At 44.8% G+C, this 14,762-nt stretch overlaps 1 protein-coding gene across 2 annotated transcripts; it reads left to right on the top strand.

Moving 5' to 3' along the window:
- Positions 1-98: 98 nt before the first annotated feature.
- RAD17 (RAD17 checkpoint clamp loader component) lies at positions 99-14,604 on the top strand. Of its 2 annotated transcripts, XM_058826878.1 has the most exons (16): positions 99-281; positions 2,255-2,524; positions 3,199-3,282; positions 3,944-4,100; positions 4,588-4,724; positions 5,832-5,884; positions 5,969-6,094; positions 6,185-6,254; positions 6,839-6,950; positions 8,960-9,148; positions 9,591-9,676; positions 9,956-10,102; positions 10,518-10,664; positions 11,398-11,518; positions 12,373-12,430; positions 13,406-14,604. In XM_058826878.1, exons 1-16 carry the CDS (start codon positions 249-251, stop codon positions 13,599-13,601), a joined length of 1,986 nt encoding a protein of 661 aa, XP_058682861.1. In that variant the 5' UTR covers positions 99-248; the 3' UTR covers positions 13,602-14,604. The 2 variants fall into 2 exon arrangements, with proteins under 2 accessions (XP_058682861.1, XP_058682862.1); XM_058826879.1 differs by lacking the exons at positions 99-281; positions 2,255-2,524; positions 3,199-3,282 and having other exon boundaries at positions 3,983-4,100; positions 4,575-4,724; positions 13,406-14,597.
- Positions 14,605-14,762: the final 158 nt, after the last annotated feature.

The following is a 14,762-nucleotide window of genomic DNA, read 5'->3' as shown; positions in this document are numbered from 1 at the left end:
CGGCGCGGCGCGGACAGCTAAGCGCCGGCTGGCAGGAAGGACCCCGCCCGAGGCGCCGTGTGGGGGGACGCGGCCGCGCCGAGGAGCGGAGCCCCGAGAGCTCCCCGAGACCGCCGGGCAGCGCGTCCCGGGGCACCGAGCCACAGCGGCAGCCACATCGCGGCTCTGCCTCCCCCCGGAGCACCGAGTCCCAGCCCCCGAGGTCGGATCTCCGGCGGGGCCCGGCGGGGCGGCTCCCCCGGCCCAGGATGTCCGGCAGCGGCCCGGGGAGGCCGGCGGAGGTGGGTGCGAGCAAGGCGCTCTCGGCGGCCCGGTCCTTCCTCCGCGGTCTGTGTCTCGAGCAGTCTCAAGGCCTCTTGTCCTTTTTCCCTGGGGGTTGTTGTGACTTTTCCTAAAGAGAGATTTGGTTTGGTGTCACTGGAAGCGATCCTCCCCTTTCACGGGGTCATCGCGGGTGGCTGTGCAAATTCTGCCCAAATTCGGTGTGTGTGACAGTGACGGTGCCGGGCACGGTGCGACGTGTCCGAGGAGGGGCAGGAGGAGCCCCAGAACCTCCTGTGGCCCCGCAAAGCGCCCCACAGCCCCCGGCTTTCCGAAGCCCTCAGAGCTGCTCTGATGAAGATGAAGGCTGTCCGGTGCCAGCCCCAGAGCTGGCCGGTGGCTGGTGGGGACAGCGTTGTGCAGATGTCACTGACCCTCACACAGCCTTGTCCTGCAGGATGGAGGCTGCCAGACCAGATATATTTATGTGAGCGTACTTGATAATGGTTGGAGAAAGAGATTTTGATCAGTATTATTCATTACACAGTACAGGCACTGTAACCACTGCTGTCGTGGAGCGACAGCTGAAATGTGAATATGCTTTATGAACAGTGGAAATATGGAGTAAAGGCTGGCCTTGATCTTGGAGGTGCTTTCCAGCTTTAATGATTCTGTGATTCTTAACACGGAGGCAATTGTATTAAAGCCAGCAGAAACAGTTACAGAATAGGGATCACCAGTACTCACCCAAGCTGTGTGTGCTTGGCTCAGCCTCAGACAGTGACCCTCAGATCACATCATCCCCACTCCAGAAGGAATCCCCACACCCACCAAGGCGGGAAATGTCAGGAGACACTGCTTTTAAAATCTGGGACGGGGTTTTTGTGGTCTGAAGTGCTGCCCTGTCAGTCAGATGTGCCCAGGCTGTGTCAGCGCAGCAGCTCACCAGAAGCTCTCAGTGCTGGCACTTGGTTGTTCCTTTCTCTGGGCATTTGACCAGCTTCAGCTCCCTCTCAGGCTGTTGAACTTTGGGATGGAGGAGTCAGCCTGCTTTCAGCATTATTCACCCCAAAAGCAGCGTGACAGCCCTCTTGCATTTCCCAGTGGGGGCTCTGCAAGCAGGGCCTTGCTGGAGCTCTTTGAGCCCATTGCAGGCAGAGCCTCCTGCTGCACCCAGCTCTGAGTGTCCTGTCCCCAGCACTCTGCACTGCTGGTTCAGAGTTTTCACAGCCCTTTTGGGGGATGCTGTGTCTGCTCTCACATGTCCCCCACTGAGGGGCTGCCACAGGACCCCTGTGCTGTTCCTTGGGGGTGAGTCTGCTGCCCTGTCCCAGCAGGCTGTTCCTCAAACCCAGAATTAAATCCTGCTTCTGTTGCCAGCAGTGTTGCTTGTCCTGGCGTGGGCTCTGGTTCAGCCCAAGCTGTGCAGAGCAGCAAACACTCCCTGATTTTACTGTGCTGCCTCAATAACTGTCCTCTGCCATCTCTTCCTAACCTTTATGCACAAAGGTTGCACTGTAGATATTTTTAAAAAGGGGGCAAAAAGTGCCACATACTGAACACTGCACAGAGACAGTGTGAATATTGCCATCATGTAAAATTGGTCTGAGTAAGCTGAGACTGCTTTTTCATTCTTTTTTGATTCTTTAGATTGGATGTGCATTTCTGGAGTTCTCAACTTGTTCTGATTTACCAGTTTGCTGCCAAATACTCCTGGCACAATAATGCAGCTTTTTTTTTAGTACAGAACAACCATGGAACCCCAGACCAGTTGTACTTGGGACAGCCCTGAAACCATCCAGCCCCACCCCGGCCATGGCAGGGACATCTTCCACTGTCCCAGGTTTCTCCAGCCTGGCCTCGGGCACTGCCAGGCATGGGGCAATGTACATTTGATAAATTTGATAAAAATCTCCCATTTTCTCCAGATAGCCGTGGCCAGCGGAGGGGAGGCGAGCGCTGCGTTCCTCCCCAGATGTTTGTGTTTCTCCAGGTGACAGACTGGCTGTCGCAGCCGTTTGATGAGTTCTTCGGAAGCCCAGCCCCCTGCGCGGTTGCTGTGAAGGTGCTGAGGGGCGGCTCTGGCAGGGGCCGTCGGCAGAAGCAGAGAGAGCCGAGCCCCGTGGCAGAGAAGAGAAGAGCCAGGGCTCCTCCCAGGAAAAGAGCCAAACCGTGCGCTGCCGACCAGCCCTGTGCCCGGCCTGGGCGGAGCCAGGCCCGAGAGGAGCTGCCGTGGGTGGAGAGATACCGACCTGAAAGCCAGGTGTGCGAGCTCCTGCAGTGCCCATCTAGTGGAGACACCGCTGGGACACTTCTGTGCACAGCCTGCAGCAGCCAGGCTGTCACCATGCCCTGTCTGCTAAAGCACAGGGGTACGGGTCACTGGGTCACTGTCAGTGCTGATCGATTCACTGCCAGCCAGTGCACGAAGCCACAGCCCAGGGAGCTCTGTCTGTAGGAGATCCCCCAGGCTTCCTGAGCAGCTTCCTGCTCAGGAGATCTTTCCTGTCAGTCCACCTGTAAACTCTTGAACCTGTGACTGAATTCTAGTACATCCAGTACTCCAACCCAGCTCTGTGGGATTTGCACAAGTTCCAAAAACTTCTGCAGTACTAGAGTAAAAAAAGTAAAAAGGACTATCTCCAGCAGGAGCTATGAGGTATCCTGACACAGACAAGACTGAAGTGTTATCGCTTAAAGAATAATAAATAACTCATTATTTCCTGACTACAAAGAATGGAAAACTGATTGTTTGAGGAAACAGGATGAGATTATTATCCTTAGCTGTGGCACTGCTTCTGCACAGCACACACATAACTGAAGCACACACCAACATGTCTCCTGATATTTTACCCAGCGTTTATTCTATTCTTGAATTTCATCATTAGAAACCAAGAGTTCAGTATATAACTTTCAGATATTTTAACCTTGTTTCAGAATGACCTTGCTGTGCAAAAGAAGAAGATTGAGGAAGTTGAAACTTGGTTAAAAACACACGTATTTCAGAGGCAGCCAAACCAGGTAAACTTGCTAAAATCATCAAACCATACTATCGAGCTGGATGCAATTTCAGGTTCAGAGAACTGAGAGAGATAGCAATTCTGTAGCTTCTGCATTGTAGGAAATACCCTAAGAACGTAGGTTAGAGCTTGTACATTTATTTTGGGCGTATGCTCCTAAGAGGTGGATTCTGGTTTTGCTCAGAAATACTGTTTTCTGGCATCCAGTCATAAATCACAACTCCTCAGTATGTGTTTGAAGCTGCATTTTATCTCTGCCAGGTTAATTTTTAAGTCTCATGACAAATTTCCAGCTGCACTGAGTTGGTGTAAGGATGGTGAGGATGTTGTTAATCTTGGCTGATCAGAAGCGTTCTGAGACACAAATTGCCAGCCTTGCCTACTGGAGCTGGCTCTCCAGATGAATGTCTGTCGTGTTGGCAGTCACATGCAGTTTATTTACCAGAGGCATTGGGAGCAGAGCAAGGCTCTCAGAGTCCTGGCCTGGTTCTCCGAGTGCTCAGCAGGTAAATTAACAGCACAGAATGTGTGACTGGGGTTTCACTGGGAGAGAGGATAATTACCAGAGAAACTACGGGAGAAATTCAACCAATATTCATCCTTAGCCAACTGTCAGTCTTGATTTATCACATCTGTGATCATGTTTTGTGTCTCTGTGGCAGGGTGGCTCTGTCTTGCTGCTGACTGGCCCTCCTGGCTGTGGAAAAACTGCAACTCTGCAAATTCTAGCCAGAGATCTTGGCCTTCAGGTGCAGGAATGGATCAATCCACTCTCTTTAGACTTCACAAAGGAAGACTTGAGAAATATGTTTGGCCATGGTAAGCATGTTGAAGGATTTTATTTTTACCTTTCTTTTTCCCCCCTCCAGTTACTTTTGTGGGTTTTTGATCTTGTATTTTTGCTTAGTTTCTGTCTGTCACATATGAAAGCTGATCTACATCCATGTAAATCCATTCCTTAGTGTTCAATGAGCATCTTTCTGTTGCTTTTATCTGGAAAAGGTTTTGGGCTTTTTTACAGTCTTTAGTCCAAAATAATTGACAATTCAGATACAGAATAGAGAGCTCTGTAACAGCCTGGATATAATTTGAACCAAATGAATGAAAACAGGTAAGTGTCTTTGTCTGGGTCCTCAGTTGAATTGCACCCCTTTAAAAATTCTCCTTTGTTTGTCATGTGTTTGCCAAAGAGTTTGTTCATTGCTGCTGTCAGAAAATAGCATGGGTGGGTATTAGTTCATGTGGGTATTTATATTTTATTTGGTGTAATATAGAATACATATTTTTAATTAGTTTTCTTTTTCAGACTCAAATTTTCATACGTTTCCGAGTCAGGCCCAAGCAGCTCTCTTTCAAGATTTTCTATTAAGAGCAAATAAGTATAACAAACTTCAGATGCTTGGGGAGTCCTCAGAAAATGATAAAAAGCTTATTCTTATTGAAGTAAGTGAAAACTTGTGAAATGTTGTGTTTAAAACAGTACCTTTTGTTGCAATATTGACGTGCTGACTAGCTTCAGATACTTAATTGGTGTTTGCCAGAGTTAGTCTGCTTTACTGCAGATGAGATCTTCACTGCTTTTTGTGTCTCTGCAGCAGTCCAGAGCCACATCCTACCTGTAGTTAGTTATGCCACAGGAGCAAGTAGTCAGGCAGAAATGGGAGTCTGGTTTGAGCACAGAAGTACAGAACAGAGCATCAAAAAGTGGAGCAAACAATACTGAGAAGTAATTCCCATGTTTCTGGATGATTACGTTTCTAGAAATACATTGTGTATAAACAGGAAGAGTGGCAAGCACACCACTATTCCTGTTCTTCAGTGATGCAGGAGAGTGTAGGGGACACATGAGAATGAAGACAAGCAGGAACAGTTGAAATTTAGCACTTTCTCCCTGCTTTTACACAGGTGGTGGTGTTGAGGGCACAAGTGTAAGCTGAGGGTTTGTGGGCAGGTACAGGACAAGTCTTTATTTGTATTTGTGTAGAGGTGTGTTTCAATAGCAATTTCTTTCTGAACTTTTCAGTTCTTTTCCTGAGAGAAGTTTTAGAAACTGGTAGTCAGATTGTCTGTAAACTTTCAAGACCAAAACAGACAGAAGTTCTAGCAGGGTAATGCAGTGTACTGTAGAATTTAGGAAGCAGAATCTCATGAGACTTGTCTTTATAAAGTCACCTTCTTGTGCAGGTCCTGTCACACCTCAGGTGGGTATCCTGCCATCCTCCCCAAGGGAGCTGCTTCCAGGAGTGTTTGTCCTCTGGGCAAGACTCTTGTTCACAGGCTGTGTGATCACCCAGGGCTGTGTCTCAGGAGACTGGGACAGCAAGAAAACGCTTCATTGCTGATGGTGGTTTTCCATAATGAGACATCTTGTGCGCTGGGCTTGTTTCCCCTGCTGCTCCTCTGTCTGTCTCCAGCTATGTTCTAAATGTGGCTGACAGCAAGCAAACCAGGAGCTAAAACTCTGTGGCAATGTAGAGTGCCATGACAATCAGTCTGTGCAGGAGAGTTTTACATCTGAATGTAATGACAGCAACTCTTTGTTTTGGGCAGGACATCCCCAACCAATTCTACCGAGACCCTGGCAGTCTACATGAAATCCTCAGGTCAGTGGCAAACAAGTTGTTAATTATCAGCTTTAGCAACTTGCAAAGCTGGAGTTGATCACATTTTGCTGTTTTGCAATGCAGGAGTTTTGTTCGTAGGAGCAGGTGCCCCCTTGTCTTTATAATCTCAGATAACTTCAGTGGAGACAGCAGCCAGAGGTCACTATTCCCCGCAGAAATTGTAGAGGAGTTGTGTATATACAATATCAGGTAAGATCTTCTACCTCATTAAGACATGGTTCAAATAACTGAGAGGTTAGAAACTAATTAATTTTTTTTTTTTTTAATGGAATTCAACAGTTTCAAGCCTGTTGCACCAACAAATATGATGAAAGTTCTGAATCGAATAGCTGCAGCAGAAGCCAGTATGGTAAGTTGTTGAAGCTCATCATTTCTGTGCAGTGCTAGGACCATATAAAAATGGGGTTTTTGTTACTGTACTTGATCTTTGAAAGCAGAGCCCCTCACTCCCCAACGGAAAAAACATTTTCCCCGACAACAACAAAAAGCAAGGAACAAGCTGAAAAGATACCTTGTTTTCAAGATGAGTTTCACTTGATCTGTGGTCTGAGTCTACAAAGTTGCTCCTTAAAATTCCTCTGGTTATTAGAATAACTGTATAAATGAAACAAATAATAGGAAGAGATACAATCTTTCACATGTCCAACCAGCCAGAAGAAGTCATGAACCTAAATCCTGTATTATCCCTGAACTGTTTTGATTACAAGTATCATATTGAGTCACACCTTGCAAAGAGTTATGTGTATTTTCTCTGTAATATCGTTGTGTGAATTGTGACAGTGTGCTTTAAAGGTCACAGTATTCTGTGGTTTGAGCTCACAGTGGATACTCTTGTGTCTGTTGCAGGTGTGTGTGAGATGTGGGTTCCCAGAGCCATGTTCAAATACTCCTTTTCTTGCTCTTCTACTGCTTTAATGCTGGTTTTCCTTGCAGAACAGAGAGAAGAGTTATGCCCTTGATAGAACTTCTCTGGAGTTGCTTTGCAGAGGTTGTTCAGGTGACATAAGAAGTGCAATAAACAGCCTTCAGTTTTCCTCTATGAAAGGTAAAAATTATGGGTTTTTTAAGTGATATTTTGGCCATTTCTGCTGAAAACATGTTCTGTTCACAGTTGCAGCACAGGTGGGTGAGTTGCAAAAACATTCTTGACACGCTTCTGTGGAGCAGGAAAAAACACAGAGTGTGTGGGGGCGTGACTGGGGCTCAGCTGCTGCTGGCTGGGGTTAAACCATGACATCTGTGTGTGTGCTGATGTAATTTGATCAAGTACCCTCTTCCTGATGTCTTTGCTATTTGTGTTTGCTGTTCAGAGTTTCTATGCTGCAGACTTGGTTTGAAAGGGATGCTTTCACTGCTTGGTTTTTGCCTTTCCTAAACTGCTTATTTTATGAGCATTTTACAGGTCAGTAATGGTTAAGGAACTGATGTCTGTGAGTTGCATTTTTAAAAGCAGTACTCTGGCATGTGTTGTTCATTCTCAGGACGGCAAAACGGTGACATCATTTATGTTAAACTTAGACCTAAGGAAACTGGCTCATCAATTGTCTTCTGCTATATGTAGCAGAGCTAGCAATGCTATTGTTTCTGTCACACATTTTTTCCTCCCATTTGCTTTGCAAGTACCAAATGTGCTCATGGAATGCAAGATTAAAGGTAGTTTCAGGTCCATTTTTAAGAGGGAGTGTTGTACTTTTCTAATTTTAGGGCATATTGAAGTTAGCTGGGCAGTGTTAGTTGTATTACACGAGGGAGAGAATAAAGTTTCTACCTTTAACTTGCAGACATTGAAGGTCAACGATTCTGATGATGTCTTCAGGTGTAGCAAGCTTGGGTTGTTCAGTGTGAATCAGAAAACAGAGGATTGCTCTAAATGTGGTGATTATGCCGTTAGTGGATATTAGATTGGTGATATCTGAGAGAGGCATGCAGTGTCTCACTGCTGGATACATCCTCCAGAAAATCTAAATAACGTTGAAATAACCAGTTTGTGTAACTTTTAATAAGTTACCATGGGAGTTAGAGCTGTGGAGAAAACAAAGGCATATGACTTCAGAGCTTCTTGTATGTGGACTGCTGGAGTCGCAGCACACTGAGCATCCTCCTCTCACGTTTTCTCTGATATTGGGAGGGTGTTTGAGCAGAACAGCTTTAGTTGTGCAGGTATTTCAGTGAGGTGAAACATGATGCTGCCAGTGATACTCTGCAAGTTTGGGGGACACCCTCTCTACTGGCTCCTCTCCTGAGCTCACAGCATTTGTTTTTATGTGTGTAAGGTGTGTTGAATCTTCATGTGTGTGTCTACACAAGCACAACTGATACATTCACTCTGTAACACTATTAATGGGTGAAATAGATCCATGGTGATTGTGGGAGAAAAGAAAAATTATACCTAATGGAGAATTTATCTTAGTTCAATAAGATTCAAATGCCACAAAATGAAATTGTGGGTGAAAATTTTCAAGTTTATTAGCTTAGACTAGAATAAGGATTTTATTTCATGAAGCTCCAAACTTTGTGGAAGATATTAGGCAGTTGGAAGAATCACCTGAATGAAAGGTTTTCTTTGCCACTTCATTTTCCAGGGAAATTTATTGTACAGTTAATGCCAGTAGAAGACAAACTTGATAAGTAAACAGGATGCAACTGAAATAACAGGATGTAACTGAAATATAATTTACATACATTCATTTGTACTTGTGCTTTATAAACGTGAAATTCTAAACATGGTCAAGTGGGGAATGCATCAGAACTAGAAGGGATAAGCCTGAATGCTTTTTTCAAAGACAGCTGTTTATTGTTCAAAAAAGTACTTGGTACCTCAGCTGTGGCTTAAGGGACAGAAGTGGAATGAAAGTAATGAATGATGCTAATTTAGGAGACTGGGCTGTGTTCCTAATAAATGAGTTTCCTCATAGGGCTCCCATTTATATAGCCTGTTCTGTTCTTTTTATTAGTACTGTTTGTTCACATAGAACATTAGCAGTAGCAACATAATAGAAAACTTCTGCAGAATCATGTACTGTGTCTTGATTTTATTTTTGATTTTATTGATAGACTGCTCATTGGAGAAAGAATTTTGGTCAAAGAAGAAGAAGAGCTCCGCAATAAAATGTGAGGAAGTTTCCAAAGTAAGAAAGAAAAGTAAAAGTGATACCTCAGAATACCAGGAGATACAAGCTATTGGTGGCAAGGATGCATCCATTTTTCTTTTCCATGCTCTGGGAAAAATTATCTATTGCAAAAGTAAGAAAACTTTGACTTGTTCCCCCTTTCACTGGGCAAAGCATGTCAGCTGCTGCTAGCTGGAGTTGCTAAAGTAAGGCTTTGGATGGCCTCTGTCTGGGGTGTTTGGTCAGTCACAGTCGTATAAAATCTGCTAAATCAGGGTCCCTAATGCCACTGGCTGTGCATATTTCAGTACTAACTCACAGTTACAAAACCAGCTGAGAAGAAGTAGTGAGGTGAGGGAATACAAAAATAATTTTATTAGATTTCTTATATGAAACTTAATGCAGCTAATCGGGTATTGAGGACTGTGATATTGGCTATAATAATTAAGTACCTGTGCCTGTCCCAGGGCTCTCTGGGAATGGAGAATCTGTAATTTTGCTGCTGCTGGAGCTGACAGTTGCTAACAGCACTGAAATTTGAACATACAGACTAAAGCCTGTGCAATCCCTTTCAGGAGAAGCAGCGTCAGAAGCAGAGTGCCCTCAGCTGCCTGCTCACCTGTCCGAACACCGCCGGGACACCTTGCTCATTCAGCCTGAGGTACTCCTGCAGTGGCTTCACGAGTTCAGAGGGTCCTGAGGGACTGGAGCAGATACTCAGCCACATGGGTTTGGTCACTGCTCTCAGCTGGTGTGCATTCAGAGTTAGAGAATCACTCATCTGGAAGGGACCACTGGGGCAAACCAGCTCCTTGTGTCTGGGCATCATGGCACAGACCTTGTGTTCCAGCTCCCTAGCCTAGCTGCATCACAGCTCTTCATACATAACATCCTTTTCCTTATCCACCTGTAAAATACAAACTTTTCTTCTTCCTGACAGGATATTGTAGAAAAATCACATATGTCTGGAAGCATGTTCAATCTGTACCTGCACCAGAACTACGTGGATTTCTTTTCTGATATAGATGATGTTGTGAGGGCCAGTGAATATCTGAGCACTGCTGATGTCCTTTGTAGTAACTGGAGTGTAAGTGTCATCTTTTTATAGGCCCACACTTGTTTTTAAGTACTTTGACATTGAGCCTCTTGACTTTTTGCTGCATTTTGGAAAGTTTGCTGCGAACTTAGGGTGTGAGTGACATGAACTGTTAAAGAATGCTGAAGTACATCAGCTGCAGAAGAGATGCAGAGCCAACGTTTTGTCCAGCTTCTGTCACCATTTTATTACAGTGGGTTGTGGTGCTTGTAGGATATTTTACAAAGTGTGTTTTGAGTAGAATATGTTTGTGCTAAGGAATCAAGCTGTTTGATTTTTCTCAGCTGCTTTCAGTACAGGCTTTGCTGTAATCTGAACTTAAAAATGCTGTGCATGTCATGCCACTGCAGTTCCTGAGTGTGTTTCAGTGCAAGTGAGCTCACACAAGGCCCCATTTCTCTCTCAGACACGGCTTGTGATGGAGAGCTACAGTGCCTCCGTGGCTACCCGAGGGGTGATCCACTCCAACACATCCAGAGCCTCTGCCCAGCAGCAGGGGGGCATGGGGTTCCGACCCTTGCATAAACCCCAGTGGTTTTTGATCAATAAGAAGGTAAGTCCTGGATTTTATTTTTTCTTCATTCTTTTTTCCCCAAAGTGTGACTGTTGAGTAGTATGGATGAAAGTTGATCACAGCTTGTAAAATACCCTATTTTGAGATAATCTGGTTCTATGAAGCACTTGCTAGAAGAGCAGTTTGCATCACTCCTTTAATGTAAAAATAAATTGGAGGCCTCTGACAAAGTGTGATGCCTGTGTCCAAGCTGACACGTTCCTGGGAGACTCTTAATCCTAAATTAATTGAGATACAATTGGAATTGAAATACTAGTAAGTATTTCTAGAATTGAGTTTGGTTTTGTGCAGCTTGAAGCACACTGAACTGTTGTATAAGTGTAAGAAATTTCTGCTGTTAGAGTTTATGTGTTTATCAGAAATAGTTTGTTCAGGTGATACAGCAGGTCTTGGCATGTTTTTACATTTGAACTAATATATTGGCAAAAAGCATCGGCCTGGATTGGCTGGGAATTCTGTAATCAAAGATTTTTTTTAATTTATTTTTTATTTTTTTAAATTTTAATGCCCAGTAAAAGGCAAAGTTGAAGAATAGTGCCATTTTTATGACTGGTATGTTAACTGCTTACCTTTTCTTTATCTGGTCTAATTTTTCAGTAGCTCTGTGTAGCAGGCAGGAAGAAAGTCTGTGTGTTGCAGTACAGAACACCTACATTCATGATGGTTTACCAGGCTTTTTACTTGTGTTTCTCCCCACTCCCTACTCTTGCAGTATCAGGAAAATTGCCTTGCTGCAAAATCTCTGTTTTCAAGCTTCTGTTTACCCCCCGAGTGCCTTCAGACAGAGCTGCTGCCTTATCTTGCTATGTTAGCAAACCCAATGAGAAACCAAGGTAAGGTGGATCAAGGTAACTCTTGATCTTGGGCTCTTTTTGCAATTGAAACATACTGACAAATTTCATAAGCTGAAAGGTCAATACTGCTTATGCTTTTGCCTCAGTATAAAACACTCTGCTGGTAAATGTTATGTAGGTGATGCCCAAAGATGCTTCCAGTACCACAGCCAAAATTAAAGCTGCCCTGGCAGGTTGGTCAAACTTCAGTCATTAAGGCGCTCTCTAGGCTTAGGGCTTTTATTATATTTGCTGGAGGATTTGATGAGAGGAGATTTGGAAAACCAAGTAGGCAATATTGATTAGATCTTCATTGCTTACTGAATTCCACTACCAGCAGCAGACTTACAACACCTCAAAAAGCCTTCCACAGATAAAAGAAGCAAAATTCAAGTTTGCAGTGCATTAAAAAAAGAAAGTTAAATCTGAGATAATCCATTAGCAAACAGTTGATGCAGAAAAACCTACTTTGTGTGGTACATCATGCAAAAGGTAGTGTTTGGAGAGCTGGGTCACTTATGCTACTGTTAAAGGTTTTTAATAAAAAACATCATGTCTTAACCAAGGCATCAAGATGAGTGAATTTTGTAGGCTGTGAAATAATAGCTCTACATGATAAATACACAGGGGATGAATGTCAGGCATCTGGAATTTTGTGTGTAAGCCATCTGTAAATACATTGTAGTAAACTGTAACAGTTCAGGGAAAGAAAAAAGTTACACACGGTGTTTTGCTATCTAAAATATTCCAAAGATATACAGGAATACTCGACTAAAGTCACTGTTTTCCACTATGTTCAACTGTCTGTTCATTATAATCTACCTAATACAATACTGGTGGTTCTTTGTTCTTAGCTCAGATTGCTTTTATCCAAGATGTGGGGAGGCTGCCACTGAAAAGACATTTTGGCAGGTAAGCTGAACTTCTGTCTGTGGTTTAAAAAAGTTAGACTGTGTCATGTATGGAGGGGAAGAACCCTTTCATTACATGGGTCTGTGATGTGACATTCAAAGACAAAGTATTTCTAAAAGTTTATTTAGTGAGTTATTTAATCTAAAATTAGATTGCTGAAAACCCAGGGTTTTTCCCTGTGAGACTGCAGTGGCCCCCTCACAGGCTGTGTGCAGTCTCAGGGGTGGCATGGCATGAGGAGATCTGCTGTGACTCTTGTGAGCCCTCTAAATCAGAGACTTCATTTACCCCAGCAGAGTCTCTGTTACACTTATAGAGCTGAGATACCTCTGGAATTTAAGAAGTGCTTTAATTGGTGTGTTTCTAGCTAAGAATCAAGGTCACAGCTGCAGTGAGACAGACTGTCATCTCACAACCAGGACACAGTTTGTTGAGGCATCTGACAGAGCATCTCCTACTTGTCCCTGGTGTTGCTGCTGAGTTTAGCTGTGAATTTCCAGGCACCACCCTGTTCCGCAGCTGTTGTATTAAAAGCCATGTTGGTTGTTGGTCAGGGAGGAAGGAGAGTGTCCGAGGGCTGTTATTTCTTTGTCATTGCCCTGGTCTGCACCACAAGGTGTGAATCTTCTCAAATTAATTGTAACTTCCTCGTCCCTTTTAAGTTTCCCTGCAGCATACCTGTGGATACTGCTGACATTTTGTATTTGCATTAATAAGTTGGTGGGGTGTCACAGTGTCTGATCTGAGGGGTGCCTTCCTGCTGAAAACACCATCCTCCTTTTCCATCTGTTCAGTGTGCAGGAACCGTAGGCAGAGAGAAATGTAGGTGTTTGCTTCCCTCAGGGGTTCTGATGGAGAGCAAACTGTGTTCCTGAGCATTCCCAAAGTGCCTCAGTGGGAGGGAATGGGGTTCTGCTGCAGCCCTGGCAGCGGGAGCAGCCGTGTGCCCGTGGTCACTGCGCTGGTGCCTTGCAGACTGCAGCTGGAAGCTCTGGGTGACAAGGAGCCCGGGCTGCCGCTCCACGGGGACGGCGCCGACGGCGACCCCGAGGGGCTCCCCTCCAGTCAGTCCAGCAGCAGCGAGCTGCCTGGCAGCCAGCCCCAGCCCATGGCAGCACAGGCCATCCTGGAGGAGGAGGAACTGAGGATCGAGGAGTATGACAGCGACTGAGAGAGCGGGACACTCCCTCTGCCGTGCCCGCGCGGATTCCGGCACCGCGAGGCACTGCTGAAGAGCGTGCTCTGCCCAGTGCTGCTGCCGAGCCATGCACGAGGGCTGGGAGCCCAGGAGGGCTGGCAGCCCGGTCCAGACCTGCTGTGAGTGGCCAGACAGTTCCTGGTGTCCTCCTCACTCTGCAGGGCCAGCCCGAGCCCAGTGCTAAGGTACAAGCTATTTCCTGCCTCTCCTGAGCCATGAAATTGCCTTAGGGCAGTAACAAGAGAGAAATAAATTACTGAAATCAGTTTGAAAGAGACTGTAGATTAGCAGTGTCAGTCTTAAATTATTTTTATTTTTACACATTTTAATATACTTTGCAATTTTGCAGTGTGTTTCTTGAGCACACATGCCTTAGGTTCTCAGCATTTGAAAGGTTTATTCAAATTCAGTCGTTCAAAAAGCCAGTTGTTTGGAAGTTTAGCTCTTCTGGAAAGAAGAGGCTGAAATTTACACCTGAAAAGTCTGATGTCCCATACCGATGATGTAAAGAAAACTTCTACTGTATTAATACTGTTTTGTACTCTGACTTACAGAAGACATAAATAAGATCTTCATGTCTTTATAAGTGGAACTAATGTTGTACCATGCATTATTTTGTATTCCCCTTGGAAAGATATTTTCATAACTTTTAGAGGGGAAAAGGCAGCAACTAAGCAGAAGTTGTACTTTGTAGGAAGTTAAACGTATAATGTACAGTTTTTCTCCTTGACTTGCAGTTGTGCTGGGGGAAACACTGATCCTGTGTTTGGTAACTGACACTTGATCGAGTGCTGTGGTTAGTAATACCACAGCAGTGAGGGAAAAAGTCAAACCAAAACAGCTTTGAGTGGTGCAGGTTTGCATTTCTGTATTGCTTATGGCCGGTTTAGAGAGAGAGAACACGTTTATCCACCCTGACCTTGGATTAATGCTATTAAAGAGTCTGGATCTGTCCTCTCGCAGGGGACAGCTGTAGCCTTTCCATCTAACAGATATTGCTTCATTTTGAAGGGGGAAACTTCTCTCTTAAGTCTAAAATTCTGTTACACCTGTACTTATTACAGCAAATGAGAATGTCCTTGGCTGTTGATGACCATTAACCCTTTTCCTCCTCCACAGGGTGCTTTGGATGGG

This window comes from Poecile atricapillus, chromosome Z (genome assembly GCF_030490865.1).
Source record: "Poecile atricapillus isolate bPoeAtr1 chromosome Z, bPoeAtr1.hap1, whole genome shotgun sequence".
NCBI classification, from domain to species: Eukaryota; Metazoa; Chordata; class Aves; order Passeriformes; family Paridae; genus Poecile; species Poecile atricapillus.
This window is presented reverse-complemented; position numbering and strand designations above follow the sequence as displayed.